Raw genomic sequence first — 20,867 nt, 5'->3', positions numbered from 1 at the left:
TTTGAGGGTACCTAGGGAATGAGGATTTATGATCCCTGCATCCCTCCTATCCCATATTCTTCATTGCAGTTGAATCCCATGCCTGTATATAGTAGAAAATGGAATGGCTTTTAGACAGAAGATAGTACTGATTTCTTGAATAATGGGGCTGTTTCTCCTCCCGTAGGAGAAGCATTAATGATGCTGTATAAAAACTATTCACTTGATAGCCAAAAATTCTTGTGTTGAAATCCCAACTTTGTTGCTTAAGCTTACCTGTTTTCTTAGAACAAGTGACTTTATCTCTGTGGGTCTCAGTTTCCTCAGTTATTAAATAAAAAAAATTTTGGAACAGATAATTTCCCAAATCCCTTCAAACACTCAAATTATAATCCTATAATCTTAAATCAGTCAAGGAATTAGAATCACTGACCCCTAACTGAATTCTGATTCTCTGGAAGGCTAACCACCTCCATAGACCTGGTACACAATGGCTTGGGATAAGGAAGACTTTTAGGGAAGGGGAGAGAGAGAAAACTACTCCTTTTCATATATTTATGTTGACTATTGCAGGGTATATTTACACCAAATGGGAAGAAGAAATTAGATACAGGGAAAGATTCTGTAGTCACCAGTTTAAGGCTATGAAAATAAAAAATAGTGGGAAGAAAGTCTGCTGAGCTTTAATACCCATTGAAATGTTTCTTCTTCGTTTGTAGCTTTTATTCAGTACAACCTGGCTTAAAGGGAAAAGGCATCACAGAAGAATCACTTAATATAAGGTAAAACATGGGGTTTCCCACAGATGGTCTTTTAGACACCTATTCTACTCAGTAGTTATCTTTATTAGAGGAGGATGTACCAGCTTCATATGGAGTGGCACATTTCCATTTTTGTTCCCTTGTCTACTTATTTTGTCTACTTTCACTCAATCTTGGCACTCTCCCAAGTCTATTAGTGATATACTTGTTCCCTTCCTACCTGAAATCTTTGCTGAATGAGCTTATTTTTCTAATGAAGGAGACATACTCTAGTGTCACCTCCAGCTCTCAGAATCCCTATTTCCTTCAAAATATAGCTCAAGCACAACCTATTACATGAGGCTTTTCTGACCTTTCCAGTGGCTAGGTCTTCCCAAATTATCTTGTATTTTTCTTTAGACTTTGTATGTATACTGCAAGTCATAAAAAAGAAAATTAGCTGCCCTGGTGAAGGGAATTTCCTCGTCCAGGAATTCTTCACAGCAAAAGAATTCAGACAACCAGTTTTTATTCTTTGCATGATTATTGGCATATATCTATATGTATACATTTTGTTTTTCCACATAAGTGTTTTGAGGGCAGAGAGTATTTAATTTTTATTTTAATATCCCTAGTGCCTAACAGCATACTTGGCACATAGTAGGAATTTAAGAAATATTTATTGCTTGCTTACTTGATTGATTGAAAGAGAAACAAAATGTTATTTCTCAACATAACTCTCTTCCTCAACACTGGATGTACATGTAACAGCCTGTACCTATTTTCAGGTATATTTCTTTTGCACTTTTTTTATTCACAAGTGATATGTATCTAATTAAACTCAATAACATCAACCTCTGTCTCCAACTCTCATTAGAAAAAAAATATATATAAATATTACAAAATGGGTATATATAATATATATGTAAATATGAAGTAATTATTTTAAAACATTTTTCCATATTTGTCATTTTGTGCAGGAAAAATGTGGCCAAAAGTTCTCTCTCTGGTTGCAGATGATCTTTTCCATCTCAAGTCTTTTGGAATTGCCTTGAATCATTACATTTTTAATGTATGAAGTAGTTATGACCTGGCAAATCTGCATTGTGCTGCTAAAGGCACTGTGCATGGGGTATTTTATAAATTTTGCTTATAAAAGGATAATGGTCCAATTGAGTTCAAAACTGTTCTCAAAACATTGATCAAGTTCAAGGTGGATCTCAAAGAGATTGAAAAGCCACTAGTGTTTGAGAATATAAGGTCATTACAATATGCAAGAAACTTCATGGATGATAGGTATCTTCTGTTTACAGCTGCTGCATTGCAATAAGGAATTATAAGTTATTGTGAAGAATTGCCATGATGCAGTGATGAGAAAGCCTCTCCCTGATAGAGGCAGATTAATAGTTTTTGGATATGAACTACCTAATTTTGATGAAGGCATCAAGTAAAATCTAAACAGACTCCTTTAGATTAAGATTTAGGTTTTAATAGAAACAACACAATCACTAAGTAATGACTAATATTAAATAACAATTTTTTTGCAAAGTATTTTCCCACACATTATGTCCTTTCATCTTCATGTTAACCTGGTGAAGTATAACTATTTTTTTAACTATTTTATTTTTTATAACTATTTTATACAGAAGAAAACTGAGAATGAAAAGTGTTTAAATATTACTGAAATCCCTGTGTCTGTGAGTGATTATAGTCTGCATTTATGCCAGACAAATATCAGATTTAGGGTTAAAAATTCCTCATAACTCTCCTTGAGCTCTCTATAAAAATCCAGAATCTCTTAAGATATACTTCAGGATGTCAGAGAACCCTAATATTATCTATTTAGGCAGAACCTTTAATTTCATTTCTCTCCCTAAATTCTCTTCTGTTCTTTCCCAAAGCATTTCATTATGGCGCTATAGCTTTGAAGCTACCTTCATGTACCCCAAATTCTTTGCTTAAAACCTTTACTTTTCCCATAGACGTGTACATGATAATAAATATCCAAAGCTTTGAGTTTACCTAAATATGTATATATGGGAAGAGGGGTGATGGCTATGTGTATGTGCATGGATATGGGTGAATATATATGAGTTTTGTGGATTAGTTAGAAAAGATGAACTAGTAATATAGTAAGAAAAACAACCAATCAAGGGGAAGCCCATATATTTTTCTTAAATATTCAAGCAATGTTCAGAAAATTATAAAAAGGTCCCTAGGTTGGTAGAACCCTGTGAAAGATTTAAGGAAGGACATCATGGGCCACATGGGATAAAAGGATGTAAATGGATTATAATCTGCATTGTTAGAGGAAGTATCTCTATTGAAGAAATAATACAAATATAAGTAAACACATATGCAGACAGAAATATATTTATGTGTATATGTAATAGCATAAATGGTATCTAGATATATAGATGGGCAGTTCAATGGTGCAATAGATAGAGTACTGGGTCTAGAGTCAGAAAGACTCATCTTCCTGGGTTCTAATCCGGCTTTAGACACTTACAAGCTATATCACTTAACGCTCTTTGCCTCAGTTTCCTCATTTGTAAAAATGAGTGGCAAATCTCTCTAGTATCTCTCCCAAGAAAACCCCAAATTCTATCACAAAAAGTTGAATATGACTGAAAATGGCTGATCAACATTTACATATGTGATATTTAAATACATAGATGTAGGAGGCCCAGAAAACATACCCAGCTTAGGAGATAACTGGGAATCTATTCTATACTCATTGTTTTTTCATTAATTAGGTCCTGGAGTTTTCCCATAGCTCAGATGCTTTGAGCCTATTTCCATCAAACTACAGTGATGACCCATGGTATTCATTCCCTAAAGTCCTTTACACAAAATAAATACAGAGGACTATTGGGCATTCTCCTGACTTCTCACACTTACTTCTTGGAAGATTGAAGTCAATATTCAGCCTTGTAGGACAGATCATAGCATAGAAGGAATCTGAAAAAGTTACTCCTTCAAAAGCTTCCAACTATTTGGCCACTTGTTCTAAGTGTAAATTTGTGGTAAGGATGCTGAGGTTTTTCTACTGTATGATGATGTTCGAAGATTTACTGGGTAAATATCAGAAGAACAGAGTCATTTTGTCTCAGATGGTGTTGGATAAAAGAAGAATTCATTATTATATAATCATATACCCTCTGATTAAAAAAGGAGTCCTGGGCATACATCCCACTTCTTCAATAAATCCTCCTTACAGAGTTCCTCAGCTCTGCTGGAGGCCAGTCAGAATTATGGTTGGGTCATCAAGACTTAAGTTGTTGGGAGCACTTCTATATCCAGGAGACAGTCTTCTCTTTCACATTTCTGGCCCAGGAGAGGGTGAAAAGATGTAACCAATTATTCTTCCCCCCTTCTGGTTAATCGGGAAGCTGCTAATAGACAGCTGAACAGGCCCCCTGGCGATGCGTTCTGAGTTAATTACTCTGTGTTTAAATCTTGGCCAGCACCTTGTCCTATGCTATGCTTCAGAGCTTGGATAATATGCTGGCAAAATGTATTTTTGTGTCACTTCCTACCATTGGTCCACATGCCATGCCCTGAAGCGATAGCATGTCTAAAATCTGCTCTTGTGCACAAAAGTGATATTTCTTTGAAACAGCTTTAATTACAAGAAAATTACAAAGACTCGAAGTCCCTGCCATTCACTCCCTCCCCCTTTCTCTTTTCTCATATTCCTTTAGTAGTACTGAAACAAATGATCCTGGATGTCTTTTGTTTGATTATTCCTAGTAGAGACACAAATGGGAAGGGATGATGGTGGTGGAGGGGGTGAATTGTGGCAGGGCATTCAAATAAGTACAAGGTTCGGAACCCTCTTTTATTGCTCCCAAAGGATTTATATGTGACCCTCTTCCTTTTGCTCTTCAGGGATATGCATTCAGGACCATATAGCCAATACAAAACTGACACCAGGTTAGCATAGGTGAGAGCAGGGTCACAGAAAACCCAGGGGCACACACCTGGAGACCAGGTGCAAATGGCTAATCACACGGATCACAGATAGAGAAAAAGCTTAGAGATCATCCACATTCACCTGTTCACTTTATAGAGAAATGCAGTGACTTCTGCTCGGATTTGAGTGCAGACACTTTGATGTTACTCTTCTAGCTGATACACAGTGTCCAAAGGTGCTACTGGATACTTAATAATGAATGGAAGAATTCAATTCCTAGGAGATGGGATTTTTATGTATTTTGTTTTATTCAGCATGATGACAAATATACAATTGGATGCAAATCAACCAGTAGCTAAATAAATCCGTTTTGAAGTGAAGAATTGAATGAGCTTCTATTATTTTGAAATAGAAAGTTTTATACAATGAAGGTATCCTCTTCTAGAATACAGTGGTTCAAGTTTATATGGATTTAGGGGTGACCAAGTTGAAAATAATTAACCAACCTTGCTAACATGTCCACAATATAATTCCTATGTTAGGAAAAATAACCTCACTGGCTTGTTCTCCTCATCCTATTGATGTTGTAGAAAATGTGTCCCATGGTACTTAGGGGGAACATCGGGGGTGGGAAATAGGGTACGTGGCCTTTCTTGAGGAACTTTTCTATAAATTCATATCTGACTTCTTGGAATCAAATTTTAGTTATTTCAGTAACTCCCAGAGTGATGAAATCATATTTCTAGAGTTGGAAAAAAATCTCAGATTCTATCTAACTCAGCCTCTACATTTTACTTCTTGGGAAACTGAGGCCCAGAGAAGCTTAATATCTTGACTGCTATCATATGCTTAGTAATAATCAAAAGGGAAATTTGAAGCAAAGTTTTCTGACTTTCTCTATTATTCATCCCTATTTCCGTGCCATGAAACTGTTTTGAACTCCCAGGTCATCCAAAAGCAATAAGAAGGGGGCTGAGAAGAGAAAGATCTTTTCTGGATTGTGAATACTTTCCCACTTAATCTGAAAGCCAAAAAAAGTCAGACATGATTTCTTTATTATCTATGTACAATAATACTCTGAAAGAGCCAGTTTCCAAGTAACTAATCTTGTAAAAACAAACTAATTTCCAGCATCCACCCCTGCTATTTGTAGCAATTCAATTAAAATGAAATATTTCGTTAATGCAATCCTGCAATCTGTCTTTGGGTACAGTGGTCACCACAGTGGAAATAACTAACAAGTTTCTGTTTCTGGGATGATTAGATCCAAATCATGAGCCAAATCACTAAAAGACATTCTGATTATTGCACACAGAAGAATAGCTTTTGCAAAAGAATTAAATCATTAAAATTACATTTTTTTTCATGAAAATCATGAGATACCTACCCACAATTTATGTGTAAGATTAAGAACTGGACTTTATTGCCTATATGGAAAAATCATATTTTATGTATTTATGATGCTTATCTGTCTTTATATGTATAAAAAACAGATTTCTTCAGATATATGTATATATGTGTGTATATGTGTGTATCCAGAATTTTGATAAGCTCTGTTTCATAGGATTCAGAATTATTCAAAACTAGGATATTTAGGAATCACATACTTTCATTTTAGTGCCTATTATCAGCTTCCTGAATAATAGAAAAGTAGAAGAATTATTGATTACAATTCAGGGGTCCTCAAACTATGGCCCGCGGCCAGATGCAGCAGCTGAGGACGATTATCCCCCTCACCCAGGGCTATGTGGGTCTTTATTTAAAGGCCCACAAAACAAAGTTTTTGTTTTTACTATAGTCCGGCCCTCCAACAGTCTGAGGGGATAGTGAACTGGCTCTCTATTTAAAAAGTTTGAGGACCCCTAGATTACATCTTTTCACCTTCCCATGTATCAGGAGAAACTGAGGCTCAAGTATAAAAACAACTTTTTCAGAGTTCTGTAGGTCATTAAGCATAGGAACCAAGGTCTGATCCCAGGTTTTAATGAGTTTATAATTTCATTTTCTGTGGAAAGAGTCCTGTATTAGGAAATTGGTTTTGAAAACTCACATAAAATTGTACATAACTAAGAACAATTGGAAACTAATCAGTAAACACCTAGCAGTTAGAAAGAAACCAGGAGGAGAATAACAACCAAGAAGAACCACTCCCTTCTGTTTAAAATATTAATTTCTTTTATGAAGCATACTAGTATCATGTGATATGATAGGAGTTTTTTCTTATCTTTTTCTGCTTTGCTAGAAAAAGAACTCATCCTAGCTTATTAAGGCTATGAAAAGGGTCGTTTTTATTATTAGCTAACAACCATTTAAATATTTTTCCAATGATAATCAAAGGCTGGGCTATAACCATCAGCAAAGACTGTTGATACAAAGTGGGATAAAGACCTTGAAATTTCAAACAATCCCTAGATATTCAGGAAGATACAGAGTGAATGAAAAAGCTTCTGTGATATCCAAGGCTGAAAGGATTATAAATGATTGATCATAACTAAATATTTGTGCAGACTTGCTTTTGATTCCCAGATCTACAATATACTACCTTTGTGAGATTTGACAAGCTATTTAATCTGTCTGCGACTCAATTTGCTCATATGTAAAAATGAAGACATGAAAATGAATAATCATCAATAAGATCTCAATAGGCCAAGTAAGCTATGCTATAGTGCACAGAATGCTTGTCCTGGAGTCAGGAAGTCTCATTTTCCCGAGTTCAAATTTGGACTCAAACATTTCACTATCTGTGTGATCCTGGTCAAGTCACTTAACTCAGTTTGCCTAGTTTCCATATCTGTAAAATGAAGTAGAGAAGGAAATGGCAAACCACTGAAATATCTTTGCTAAGAAAAATCCCAAATGGGGTCACAAAAGGTTGAACCCAATTGAAAAATGACTGAACTATAAAGGTCCTTATTAACTCTTAATATGTATATGGTTCTCAAAATTTAGCTAGCTGTAACCAAGAATTTACATTTCTTTAATTCTTGTTCTAAATCATGTTAATTATTCAAATATAATGTTTTTTATTGTTTCATGACAATACTTGCATTTAATTTTTTTAAGAATAATTTAATGGAAAAGTATGCTTCTCTTTACCTCTCACTTAAATATACCCATAAGAAGCCAAACTACATGATCAGACAAGACTTTTTCTGTTTTTCTTTTTTTTACCCTGATGGAGAAAGATAGGAGGATCGGGGTAGGGAACAAGGTTATGGAAAAGAAAGAAGAAAAAGGTATCTTGAAAAAATATAGGAAAACCAGAAAGAAGTACAAACAATCACTTTGAAATCTACAGATTGAACTTATTATATATTTAAAAAGAAAAGTAAGCTGGTACATAGTAGAAACCTGAAGTTTCGTATACATTTCTCCTTCTCTGTTCTACTATACATATGGAAATGCCTATTTTGTTTGGTATATTATGTTCAGAATAAAAAAGTGACTGAAGGCACCACAGCCTTATATGTACAGTAATGAATTTCAAATTGTGAATTTTACTTAATGACACATATTTGGTCAGTTGAAAATGTACAGAATTTCCAATTCTGATGACTGGAACATAGAAGAATGCTATCATTGAGATTTTTAGTTCTTAATGTGTAATCACAGGTACCTTCCTGTTCTAGACTCAGAACTTATTACTAGACCTACTTGTACTTTTGGGCCTCCTGGTTCCATTAGTCTCACATCTGGTTAGCTGCACTCTGTCCTCAGCTCCCTAAACATTTCTTTCTCATTTTTTGTCCCAATATCATCATGCAAAAATCTTAACTTTATTCACATTAAATTCTATTTAAATCCCAGCATCAATGTTTCTTCAATAGCCAAAGTTGTTGCATGTTGTTTTAAAATTTAGGCCACACTATATTTTCAGAGAGATCAAAGGAAAAGAAAAGCACCCATATTGCAAAATATTTATTGAAGGTCTTTTTTTGGGAGCCAAAGCACTAGAAGAACTAAAGAGATGCCCATTATTTGGAAAGTGACTGAACAAATTATGGCATATGAATATGATAGAATAATACAATTTTGCCATAATAAACAATGAAAGGGAAAATTTCAGAAAAATCTGGATAAACTAAAGCAAAGTGAAGTGAGCAGAATCTGGAGAAAAATCCAATCACAAAAATATTGTAAAAACAAATAGCTTTGAAAGTCTTGTGAATTTTTTTCAATATAATAACACAACATGTTTCTAGAGAACTGATGATGCTATCTACTCCTTGACAGAGAGGGATGTCCTCAAGAGTGCAGATTGATGCACATGCATGTATATATGTGTATATACAACATTTGTATATGTATATGTATACATATATATGAATTTATATGTATGTAATATATGTAGGTTGAAATATCTCCACCTATGTATATCTATATTAATACATATACGTATTTCTTGTACCTACACATATTTGATATATAAATATGGATATGAAAACATAAATATATCTTGCACATGTATCTGATACATAGGTGTACAAGTGCATTGTATGTTTACATATACATATATATGTATTTATATGTATGTATATGCGTATATAGGAATGTCGTATATAGATCTAGATAGATCTATAGTTAGGAATCTATATCTAGGAATTTATTTTGCTTTAGTTTTAGGGTTTTTTTTCTAGAATATTACTGGGGTAGTGGTGAGATGAGAGGTAAAGAAAATTAACTTTAATTAAAAAAAAAAAGCCAAACAGACCACAATGAGTTAAAATACTATTAAAAATGTGACGAGGAAGTGGATGGAGTTAGTAGATATGATTTTAAGATTGCATACTAAATAGACTGTCTCCACCCACCTTCATAGACCTAAACAACTTCCTTTTACAGGGACAAAGAATACACATACACAGTAGTGAAGAACATAACATTTAATATTTTTCCTGTAAATCTCTATGTTCTTTGTACATAATACTATAATTTATTCTCTAAAAACTAGGGGAATTAGTGAAGGCTGAGTGTTAAAACTTTTTATTCATTACAATACTCTAAAATCATCTCTCTTTTTCTCTCTTCTTTACAAAAATCTCAGATCATTCAATGCATCATTTTGAATTTGTATATGATCATATCTGGATTTCCTCTTTACACTCATTCAATAATTTCTAGGTGGGTTTCATTAGCGTGTATTCAGCATTCTATCTCTGCTGAAAGATGGTCACTATAAAGGCATCCTCAGTGTTTTCCACCTGTGCAGGGTCTGAAGCACAGCGAAACGGCAGTGCTTGAGTCCATGAAGCGACTCAGTGGCTGGACAAAAAATTGATACCTCTTGACTCTCAGAATTCTCCCTTGTCATATTAGATAGTCTTCTCCTAATTGACTGCTTTTCATCTTCAAATTCCTTCATTCCTGTTAGCTGATTAGTCTTCAAATTTTTGTCATAATCTAGGATGGTGAGTCCAGCAATCTCTGCAATAACCTGGGGAATTAAGACACAGAAAGTCTGTGAGTCAATTGCTCCAGGCTGCAGAGAAAACAAAGTCACTGGACTGTAAGTGACCTCTACAGTTCCCCCTGCCTTCAAATAGGGCTCTCTTTAAATCACAATGAATAGGATTTATGTTTCTTTTTTCCCCTGAGGCAATTGGGGTTAAGTGACTTGCCCAAGGTCACACAGCTAGGAAGTGTTAGGTGTCTGCGGCTATATTGGAACTCGGCTCCTCCTGACTCCAGAGCTGGTGCTCCATCCAATGCACTATCCAGCTGCCCCTTTGTTTCATTTTTTAAAGTTGACAGAGGAAAAGATTTCAATTTGCCTGTGTTTCATGGTGGTGTGGTTCTTACTAACTTAACCTTCCTATCAAGAATATTTCCTTCATACTTAAATCTTTACTTCAATTTATTATGAGAGAATGAACAAATCAAATCCTTATTGTGAGACAGGATAGTGTACACACTGCTGACTGCTGGGATCTGTTGCCTAGGAGACTTTGCTCCATCCATCAGTATTGTCCATTGCTGATTACATTTGCATGACCCCAGGTGATAATGCCATCTATAGATGTTATCATTTTATCATCTATAGATAAAACATGACTCAAAGTCACAGTGATGAGTGGTTAACTACTCTGTTACCTGACCACATTTGGAAATGAATTAAGTCTCCTGTGGGCTGTTTATTAATGTATTGGAAAGGAAGGGCAGCAATATTATAGCTTGTGACCATGGAGCTCTTTAAAGGTGATGCCAGTAGAACTGAGCAAGATTTTCAGATTCAAAAACGTTGTCCTTAATGGGAAATACTCCTACCTACATCAGGGAAGAAACTGCAAAAGCCAGAGTAGAGACCTAAAGTCTTTTTTTTTTCCTTTCCCTGCAGAATAAAATTAACAGGAAGATACTGAAATAGAATGTTGTAGAAATGGATTTGAATTGTGATTCTATAACTCCCTAAAAGTGTGACCACAGATGTTACTGAACATCAGTTTTATCATCTGAAAAATGAGGAAAAATGAATGAATGGATATGCACTTATTAAATACTACGTGTCAATATCTAGGCTAGTGCTGGGGATATAAATATAAAGGCAAAGACAACAGTAATAATACTGATACTTATAATTCCTACTTCTCAAGATTGATGTAGGGGAAATGTGTTTACAAATCTAAAAGCCAAAACATGGGAAGAAAGATAAGCAGTGATGGATTGTAAAGGCAATCTACGGGACTTAGTAGCTTCCAGCTAGAAAGGGCAATAGACTCCCTCCATTCTCTATTTTTTTCTACCCTCTGACTTTGAGAATTACAGAAGTACAAGAGGTGGAGGCCTGATCTCCTAAGGTTTGATATGTTTTCAGTGGTAGTCTGCCAGCTATGCTTGTTGTCCATGACACACAATATACAGGAAACAAAGTTAACAATGAGTAGCGCTGCCGAAACATTCTAGACCACTACTGACTAACAACAGCCAATGTCCTATGAGAGAATATGAGGATTATGAGGACTGTGAGTGACCATTTCAATATTTTCCTTTGTAAGAAATAAATGTAGCATACCAGGGAGAACAGATGATCAATGATTACTCACATTTACATGGCTCATTGAAGTTTTCCAAGTATCCTCTACTCCAAAAACACAGTGGAGTGTGTAGTACAAGGATGTTTATTTCCCTTTTAGAGATAGGGCAAATGAGAACTTGCAGAGTTAAATGATCATATGGGCAAGTGATGTATGGGGCAAGAATGTGTGAGGTAGGATTTGAAACCACGTCTCCTATCTCCAGTTCTAGTTCTCGGAGATATCCCAAAAGGTGTCTCAACCTGTTCTGAGAGCAACCGAGGTAAATTTAATAAGAAATCCCAAAATACTTCAGCATTTTCCAGCTCATTAATCTTTCTAGATTTACAAAGCCTGAAATGGGAGATGAAAGGTTTCGTTACCCTTGTCACTGAATGGTGGTTAAATGGTGGTGGTGACTTTCTTTGTTGGCAAGAGGGGATGTGTGAACCTTTTATAGCCTGTGTGTGTGTGTGTGTGTGTGTGTGTGTGTGTGTGCGCATGTGAGAGAGAGCGAGAGAGACAGAGAGACAGAGAGAGATAGAGGGAGACAGAGAGACAGAGAAAGAGAGACAGAGAGAAAAAACAAACAAAAAACCTTAAATCACCAGATCCACAAGCAAAGAAGGGAGGGAAAGCTGTTTTATGGGCTTGGCTGGAGAAGCCACATGACCAGTTATGATGGACATTTTGCTGCCTGTTGACACAACCTCGTGAGATTTTCCCCCACTTTCCCCAGGGAAAGGGTCCCTGTTCACCTCCATTCATCTTGACTATCCTTGGCTGTTGAGTTGGGGTTAATTAGATTTGAAAAGTTTGGCTTCCTTGCTTGGGCGGGTGCCATGCTCTTTATTTTATTCAACTTGTCCCGGGCATCTTGACATTTCCTTAGGCAAGGTGCACAGAGATCTTTCTCTTCTACCAAGTACAAGTTTTCTAATCGCTTTATGGAATCGATAAATGCCGTATCATCTTCTTCTTTGGGGAAGGGGTTACGCTTCGCATTCAGTTTCTTTAGTTTGGGGAGTTTGGCGATACTATTGGGTATAGAGGTCAGAAGATTGTCAAACACACCCACCTCATGGAGCTCCTTCAGTGCCCCAAGGGTGGTGGGGATATTATCGATGTGGTTCAAACCCAAGTTCAGTGTACGTAGGTTTTTCAGGTCTCTGAGCTCCAAAGGAAGGGAGTTGCTGGTTAACTTGTTATTGCACAGGTTGAGGTAGTGGAGAGTTTCCAGTTGGCCTATTGAATCAGGAAGCTTATCAATAAGGTTGCTGTGCAGATCTAACCAACGCAGGTTCTGGAACTTGGAGATGCTTTCTGGTATCTTCTTGATCATATTTCGACTCAGGTCTAGTTCATCAACATCATTGAGTTTTAGGATACACTTGGGGAAGGTGGTGATCCCCATTTTGCTTAGGTCAAGGCGCCGTCTCCCATCGAATGTGATCTTGATACAATTTTTGGCAATCTTTAAGGTGATTTTTTTCCCTTTGGGGCCTTTCCGTCCCTTGGCCATTTTGCTTCCTTAAAGGGGAAGGATATAGTAGGTGATATAATTGGCAGGTGGAAAAGAGATGAAATTGATGGCAGTTATTAGCAGAAACAGTCTGGGAAAGACAGAAAACAATGATTAGAAATCAACACAAGAAGATAATATCAAAAGTCACAGTCCATCCTACAGGATGGAATACAGCAAAGGGGCAGAGGAGAATACAATGTGGAGCACTGAGAAATCAGAATCCCTGGGGTTATAGTCTGAGCTCTCCTATTAATTATCTGTGAGCAACCTTAGATGAGGTACTACTTCAGCTCTCTGGGTGTCCTGAATTTTCCTCATTTCTAAAACATGGTACTTGGACCAGATTATCAGAACATTTCTTTTTAGTCTTGAAATTCTAGAATTATATAGTTAACTAATCGTTCACACACACATACACACTCCCATATGTCTGTATGAACTACATGTCTAGGTGTATACACATACACAGTGCATATGGATGTATATCTATATAAAGACATACATATAGAGATATAGCTGTATTCCTTGAATCAATAGTTTAGTGTCCTACTATCAGTCACATCCTGTCAATGTGAAATACTGCATCACACCCATCACCTGGCCTTATCAATTCCTAGACCAATGCCAGTAAAATTTACTTAAGAAAGTCATGGCAGGATATTGAATGCACGTACAACAAATTCCTCTCTCTATTTTTTCTGTCTCTGTGTCTGTCTGTCTCTGTCACCCTCCCTTCCCTCCTTTTCCTTTCCCTTCTTCTTCTCCCCTTCCTTCTTTGTTCTCTCTCTCTCTCCCTCCCTTTCCTCCTCTCTCTCCCTATTCTCTTCCACCTCTTTCTATCATTCCTTCTCCTCTCTCTCCCTCTCTTTTTTTCTCCCACAATCTGTCTTTCTCTATCTCTGTTTCTCTTTCTCTGCTCTCTCTTGTACCTACTACTTTAATTCAGATATCACATCATTTTTCACCTGGACTACTATAATAGTCATATTATTGACTTCTCCTCCTAATTTCCCTTTAGTTCACCTTTCATAGTGCTGCCAAATAATCTTTCTAAGATATGATTTTGCCTTCTCATTTGTTTCCCCCTGACTCTTTGGTGGGGGTAGCTAAGTATAGAATTCTGGGCTTTAAGTCACAAAGACTCATCTTCCTGGAGTCATATCTGGCCTCAGACACGGACTAACTGTGATCCTGGACAAGTCATTTAACCCTGTTTGCCTCAACTTCCTCATCTGTAAAATGAGCTGGAGAAATGGCAAAACACTGTAGTACCTTAGATAAGAAAACTCCAAAAGGGGTCGTGAAGAGTCAAACATAACTGAAATGACTGAACAACAACAATAACAATCCTTTGGAGGCTCCCTACTACAAGTTCAAATGGGCTCCAAGAACACAAGCCATAACTGAAACAGAGGGTATGTTTGTAACTGCCATTTTCCGATTTCATGATGAATACACCTCCCAGTTCTTTACCTGTTCCTTTAACTTTTTTTTTTTTGGCCAGGAAGTAGCCTATGAAGTAAAGCATTAAATCTGGAATTACCAAACTTGGGTTTGAATATCAGTTCAGAGACCATTACTTTCATGACCGTGGGGCCAAGCCACTTAAAATCTTTGTGGCTCTGTTTCTTACCTTCAAAAGTAAGAACTTGGGATGGATAATTCTGAGGTCCTACCCAGCTCTCAAGGAGCAGCTTTGGCATCTCAGCCCCCATTTAGCCTGTGCTCATGGTAGATCCCACTCCCTGTCTTCAATATGTCTGATTGATCATTCAGCCTGAAAACTGCCCTCTGCATGAAATGATTTCTGTTTTTATCTTTGGCTCCAAGGAGTTTTCTTCTGCACACACCCTTGTCCCCTACTCTGAGCTGGTAATTGTTCACCTCTCCTTTTCTGGTCATAGCCTGGAAGCTGACTCCTATCTTCAGGCTTCACCAAGTAAGACCAGTATTTACAAAAGCTCTTAAATAAAGATGTGTGGGAAAGGAGAAAGGGCAATGCTGGCTATGGAATCTGAAGACCCAATTAAATCCCTGAACAAAACACTTATCCACCAGAAGCAGCTGGTGGCACATGGATAGAGCATTAGACCAGGAATTAAGAAGCCTCAGATATTTATTAATTATGTAACTTTGAGCAAGTCTTCAGTGTCCTCAACTGTAATATGGGGATCATAAAAGCACTTACCCTTATAGGGTTATTGTGAGAATCAAATGAAATAATATTTCTCAATGATATATTTTATTATATATTATTAATATTATATATATATGATATATATTAAGAAAAGTGTTATATATTACCTGGCACATGCTGGGTTTTCCCTTTCCTTTCTCATTGAAACTTCCTAGGCCTGAACTTCCTCAACTATAAAATGAGGAGTTGTCCCTTCTAGCTATAACCACATGAGTCACTGATCTTTCTGCCAGAGGTACCATTTTGAATAAGTCACTGAATCTCTCTCTAGGTCTCAGTTTCCTCATCTTTAAAAGGGGGTAAGGGTTGAACTAAATCAGCTTTAAATCTGCAATCCTCTTATTCCTCCTTGTAAATGGTCTGAAAACTTCATTTCTTTTTTTCATCCTAAATGCCTTTCAAACTTATTTAACATAGTTGTTAATGGCAACAAAGCCTTATCTTATTCTACTTACAGGATTTCAATGACCATCCAGAGCTCTGAACTTTTCTTAGCATTTAGTGTAATCAAAGGTAAAAACCTAGCAGAAAGAAGACATTCAATGGATGAGTTAAAGTGGGGAAAGCAATGGGAATCCCTATCCTGGGGACTTAGCTGTAGCAACAGCAAGTTACAGCTGGTTAATCTCGAGCTGAGTCTAGCACTCTACAGTTTAATTGGAGAGTCTCAAATCACAGCTTTGATAAATGATTGTTGGGGAAGCAATATGGATTTGTCTATAATAAATACACTTCTCCATTAAAAAGTGTTCATTCTGGGCCCTTCAGGCTATTTGGCTACTCATTAATCATATTCAAGTACATTGTTATGGGGGCAGGGAGGGAACTCCAACTGGAGACAATGTGCTTCACCTCATTTCTCTCATATACTGAAACCCCCAAATCTCCCTGCATCGAGATACACAGAATTCCTGCTTCCCTCCCTAGTCTTCTTTCAAGTCCAAGCTGACTCTCTTGCAGCATGTTATAAGGCAGCATAATGCTATGAAAAGAAATTAGAAGTCCTGGATTTGAATCTACTCTTTGGAAAAGTCACGAGCTCTCTGGGTTCTTTAGCTATAAAATATAAAGGGCAGAAGGAGTGCAAAATGTCCTTTTCATCTGTAATTCCTACTATCCAAAGCCAACTTGAACTCTAAACTTTCAGGAAGAAACATCTAACTAAAGTTCAAATTCTTGAAACCAGACATGATTCTAAACTCATAGCATATATGGGATCAAAGTTGGAGAAGGAAATGAAATTCCCATAAAAATAAACAAAAAATAATGGCAAAAAACCATAAAAGACTGCAGCTCTCTTGCTAAGTATTTAATGTAAATAAATTTTTAGTTTTCTATTAGCTATCATGTGTGTCATATAGTTAGCATATAACTGCTAAGATAAGTTATATTTTAAGAAACTCCAACAAATAATTTAGAATGCCTAAGAATGAAGTTACTTTTTACCTAGTTGTACATTTTATGTGTTATCAAAAAAACCTGACAAGTTGATTTTTACTTTAAAGTAATTCAGTCATCTAGCTCTTCTGAGTTAAACACCAGGTTGTTACACTCCATGAACAACTAAATGAAAACTCTAATCATAATCCATTTTCTTCATATTGTACAAATTCTTATTAGCACATTTGAATTATAAAACTGTCATTATTATTAGTTGGTTGGAGTTAGACATTTCAAATTGTTGTGGCTACATTTATTTTTAAGGAAGTTGAATTATGTATTAACAGGTATAATGTTTCTAAATAGCTGCCAGATATTTTAAATGGTAGCTACAGATGCATAGACTGTCTTCAGATTTCAGACTGAAAAATATATTATCATCTCTCATTTGACCTGAGTTTTACAGTTTTAAAAATACAAGGCCTTCTGAGAGGTGAAGAGAATTTGCCCAAAGCTAAGTGAGATAGAATCAGTGCCAATCAATATTTATTAAACACCAACTGCATGCTAGGCACTATGCTACAATAGGGATGCAAAGAAAGGTATAAAGCAGTCCCTGTTAAAAGAAGACAGATACAGAATGGATCAGAGATAATCAACAGAGGAATGGCACTAACATTAAGGGAAAAGGATTCAGGAAGGTGAAATTTTCACTGGGTTAGTACCAAAACTAGAATTGATATCTTTCTTGAATTTTATATGGTTCAGTGTCCTTTCTACTGCTTCAAGCTATCTTCCTGGTATTTTCATGTTTTGTCAGTTGCCAAATAAGCCAAGACATGGATTCAACTAGTACAAGAGCAATAGGTTATTTGTTGCAGATCTTGATAGGAGAGGATGCAAGACTTGAATTTAAAAGACCTGTGTTCAAATTCTGCCTCCAAAATAATAGCTGTGTGATGCTGGGTAAGTCACAACTTCTATTTCACTATAAAATGAAGAGGTGGACTCATCTACTACTTCTGACTCTCAATATATGAACCTATAAAATCAATGAAATCTACATAACTCACTTTAAATTTTATATTTGATTTAGTCTTAAAGTTTGAATTCAAACACAAATTATTATCCTTTTTAAAGGGCAATATTTTTATTCTTATTTTATTTATTTATTATTATTATTATTTTTTTTATTAATTTGGTTATTTTTAAAATTAAAAAATGCCTTGCCTCATTTTAAATAAAAATGGTGTTAAATCAAAAATTCCCTCATACATTGAAGCATTTTTTCCACATAAAATCTTGATGCATATATGCTGTAATTGTATTTAATGTTTTACAGCCAAAAACAAAAACAAAAACAAAAACAAAAACAACTCCTTCCCTTTGCCTAGCCTAGCAAGACTCAATCTTCCTTCCCAAATCCTCTACACCTTGGTTGTCTTCAATCAGCACTAGAAAGATAAACAAAAAAGTAGAGTCTCCCCCCTACCAAATGAGGGACAATGAAAAACCATTAATTTATTTAAAACAAATGGGTTGATATAGCCCTGGCCCTTCCCTAGGAAAACTCAGTATTTGCTATATTCCTTATAGTAAATATATGATAGAATCATAGAAATGGAATTGAATGGGACTCAAGTTTATCTAATTCCCAATTGTTAAGAGATTAGGAATTCAAAACCCCAGGATGAACATCATATAAGTAGTAACATCAGACATGGGGTTTAAACATCGGCCTTCAGCCTCACCATCTTTGTTCTGAAAACATCCGGATTTATTACTGATTTTCCAAACTGTGCATCCCATACCTGAAAGTAACAACCCCACATGAGGTCTGACCAAAGCAGAAAATAATAGGACTATCCTTATTCCTTGAAACTCTATCTCTCTTACCGTGAGCCATGTTCAAATTAGTTTTTCTCGACTGCTCTATCACTTTGCTGCCTCACATAGAACTGGTGGTTTACTTAAACCTCCCACATCTTTTTTCAAATAGCTATGACTGCACACATCTTCTGTCTTGTACTTGTGAAGTCGAGTTTTAAACTTACACATAGGACTTTACATTATTCCTAAATTTAAAGCATTTAAATTAATTTTGTCCATTTGATCTATGTTAAGTACAGCAGAGTGGCTGGAACTCTCTAAATCTTTAGGTTTTAACTAAGGCTAGACTTAGTCAATGGCAGAATGATAAACAACTTCCTAGTTGCTTAGTGCTTCTACTGCATTTGTTAGTCTGGTAGTTTTATTTTTAAGCTTGTCATCAGAATGTTTAAAAAATAATGAAGACCTTCAGGGATGTCTGAAACAGGTTTTCAACTCTTAGATGCCAATGGGATGTGAAAACTTCTCTTCAAACTCTTGTAGTTAGTGGGAACAGTGGCTATCCTCCGACTACACTTTGGGATGCCCTCTGACTACACTTGGAGTCAAAAAGTTAAGTTAAAATCTGGCCACAGATACTTATTAATGGTGTGATTCTGGGCAAGTCATCTAACTCTTAGCTTCAGTTTCTCTATCTGTAAAATGAGAACAAGTATCGCTCCTATCTCACAGGATTGTTATGAGGGCCATATGAGATAACATATGCAAAGTGCTTTGCAAACTTTAAAACTATATAGTTATTATTATTGTTGTATTATATCTTATTATGTAAATACATTATATGTTATATAATAAACATTAATATCATACTATGTGGAAGCATTTAACATACCAATTACTTCAGGTAGAAGGCACGATTGTTGTTTCAGAAGACTAACATAAAAGCACCATCACTTCACATAGTTTAGGAAAAAGTTGAGGATTCAGAGCAAATAAGTCACGACAAATGAACTAACCAGTTTTCGCTACCATCATAAGATTACTTTTCTTGGCTCACCTAAATAAAACAAGGAAATAAAATTATATAAAGTCTGTTTTTCTAACCTTGGAAACACATTATGTACATATTCATACTTCAGATGATTTACAAGCTAGAACTATATGTTTTCCTAACACCCATGAAAGGAACAAGACTCCTATATAAAAGGATCTAAAAACCAAAAGCTAAAAGCTCTTTCTTCATTCTATCACCATGTATCCAAAGCAGGAAATAATGGGAGAGGTATGGCAATTACCTGATTAATTTCATCAGTGCAGCCAGTCAGACCATATAATTTAATCTCTATAATTTTTGAATTATCTTGTTTAGCTTCCCATGGAAATTAAAGTACAAATAATCCATGAATTTCCTTTTCCCTTGAACTGTATCATTACATTTTAGGTAGAGCTCTGTGGAAAAATACCTGTATTAGAGCTACTGTAGTCCACACAGAGTGAGAAAACCTTTCATTCCTCTAGCCCAGTGGTCCTCAAAGTGTAGTCCAAAGAATTATTGGGGTCTGTGAAACCCTTTCAGAGGGTCTACAAATTCAAAATCATTTTTATTTCTAATATAGTAAATAGCTATAAATATAACCCATATGAACAAAAACTCTTTGAACAGATCCTCGATAGTTTTTTAACAACATGAAGATACTGAGAACAAAAGTTTGAGAACCACTGCTCTAGCCTTTACTTTTCCTCTGAACTAGCTATCAGTACTTTTTCCCAAGCTACTAGCTTAGGATTATGCTCTAGAGTACCTATCAGTATGTCTTGTGTCCCTCCTTAGTTCTTTAAGAGAAACTTAAAGGAAAAATGACATTAGTCTTCTAAAAATGCAGCTCTTTTGTCTCCATAATTCTGGATGATAACAGGCATAATGATGGTAGCATGACTTCACAGGATCACTCTGAGGAAAAGTCCTTTTGCAAACTGTAAAAATGAGAATGAATTTGAAATATAGTTTCAACATTTAATATCTGTGTGGTAATGAACATGTCAACTAATTTCTCTGTGCCTCAGTTTGGTCCATCTATAAAATGGAAATAATACTCAACATATATCACAGGGTCATGAAGAAGAAAACGTTTTGTAAACTAGAAAGTGTACTATAAATGAATTATGGCCATTATATTCTAAGTATTACTGTGGTCTCTAAGAAAGCATTACTATTCCTTTGGAAACTATTGTCTGTCAAATCTGGTATGTCCTCTATTGCTGTTAATAAGAATTCAACTCATCTTTAGAT

General features: G+C 35.8%; 2 protein-coding genes across 6 annotated transcripts in view; one reads left to right on the top strand and one right to left on the bottom strand.

Annotated features, from left to right (window-relative positions):
• Window positions 1–20,867, top strand: part of WDFY4 (WDFY family member 4) — a 370,289-nt gene that overhangs the window by 258,961 nt on the left and 90,461 nt on the right. Inside the window, exon 47 of the mRNA XM_051981900.1 lies at window positions 699–761. Within this exon, the coding sequence (XP_051837860.1) occupies window positions 699–761 (63 nt within the window). The remainder of the gene's footprint in view (window positions 1–698; window positions 762–20,867) is intronic.
• Window positions 12,273–20,867, bottom strand: part of LRRC18 (leucine rich repeat containing 18) — a 32,380-nt gene continuing 23,785 nt past the window's right edge. For 3 of the 5 annotated variants that reach the window (XM_051981893.1, XM_051981894.1, XM_051981896.1), the window contains exons 5-7: window positions 19,470–19,634; window positions 15,823–15,888; window positions 12,273–13,258 (exon numbers count right to left, since the gene is read on the bottom strand). In XM_051981893.1, coding sequence (XP_051837853.1) covers window positions 12,400–13,167 — 768 coding nt within the window. In that variant the 5' untranslated portion in view covers window positions 13,168–13,258; window positions 15,823–15,888; window positions 19,470–19,634 and the 3' untranslated portion in view covers window positions 12,273–12,399. Of the gene's footprint in view, window positions 13,259–15,822; window positions 15,889–19,469; window positions 19,635–20,379; window positions 20,552–20,867 lie in introns of all 5 variants that reach the window. The other 2 variants (XM_051981895.1, XM_051981897.1) reach the window with 2 other exon arrangements.

This window comes from Antechinus flavipes, chromosome 2 (genome assembly GCF_016432865.1).
Source record: "Antechinus flavipes isolate AdamAnt ecotype Samford, QLD, Australia chromosome 2, AdamAnt_v2, whole genome shotgun sequence".
Taxonomy (NCBI): domain Eukaryota; kingdom Metazoa; phylum Chordata; class Mammalia; order Dasyuromorphia; family Dasyuridae; genus Antechinus; species Antechinus flavipes.
This window is presented reverse-complemented; position numbering and strand designations above follow the sequence as displayed.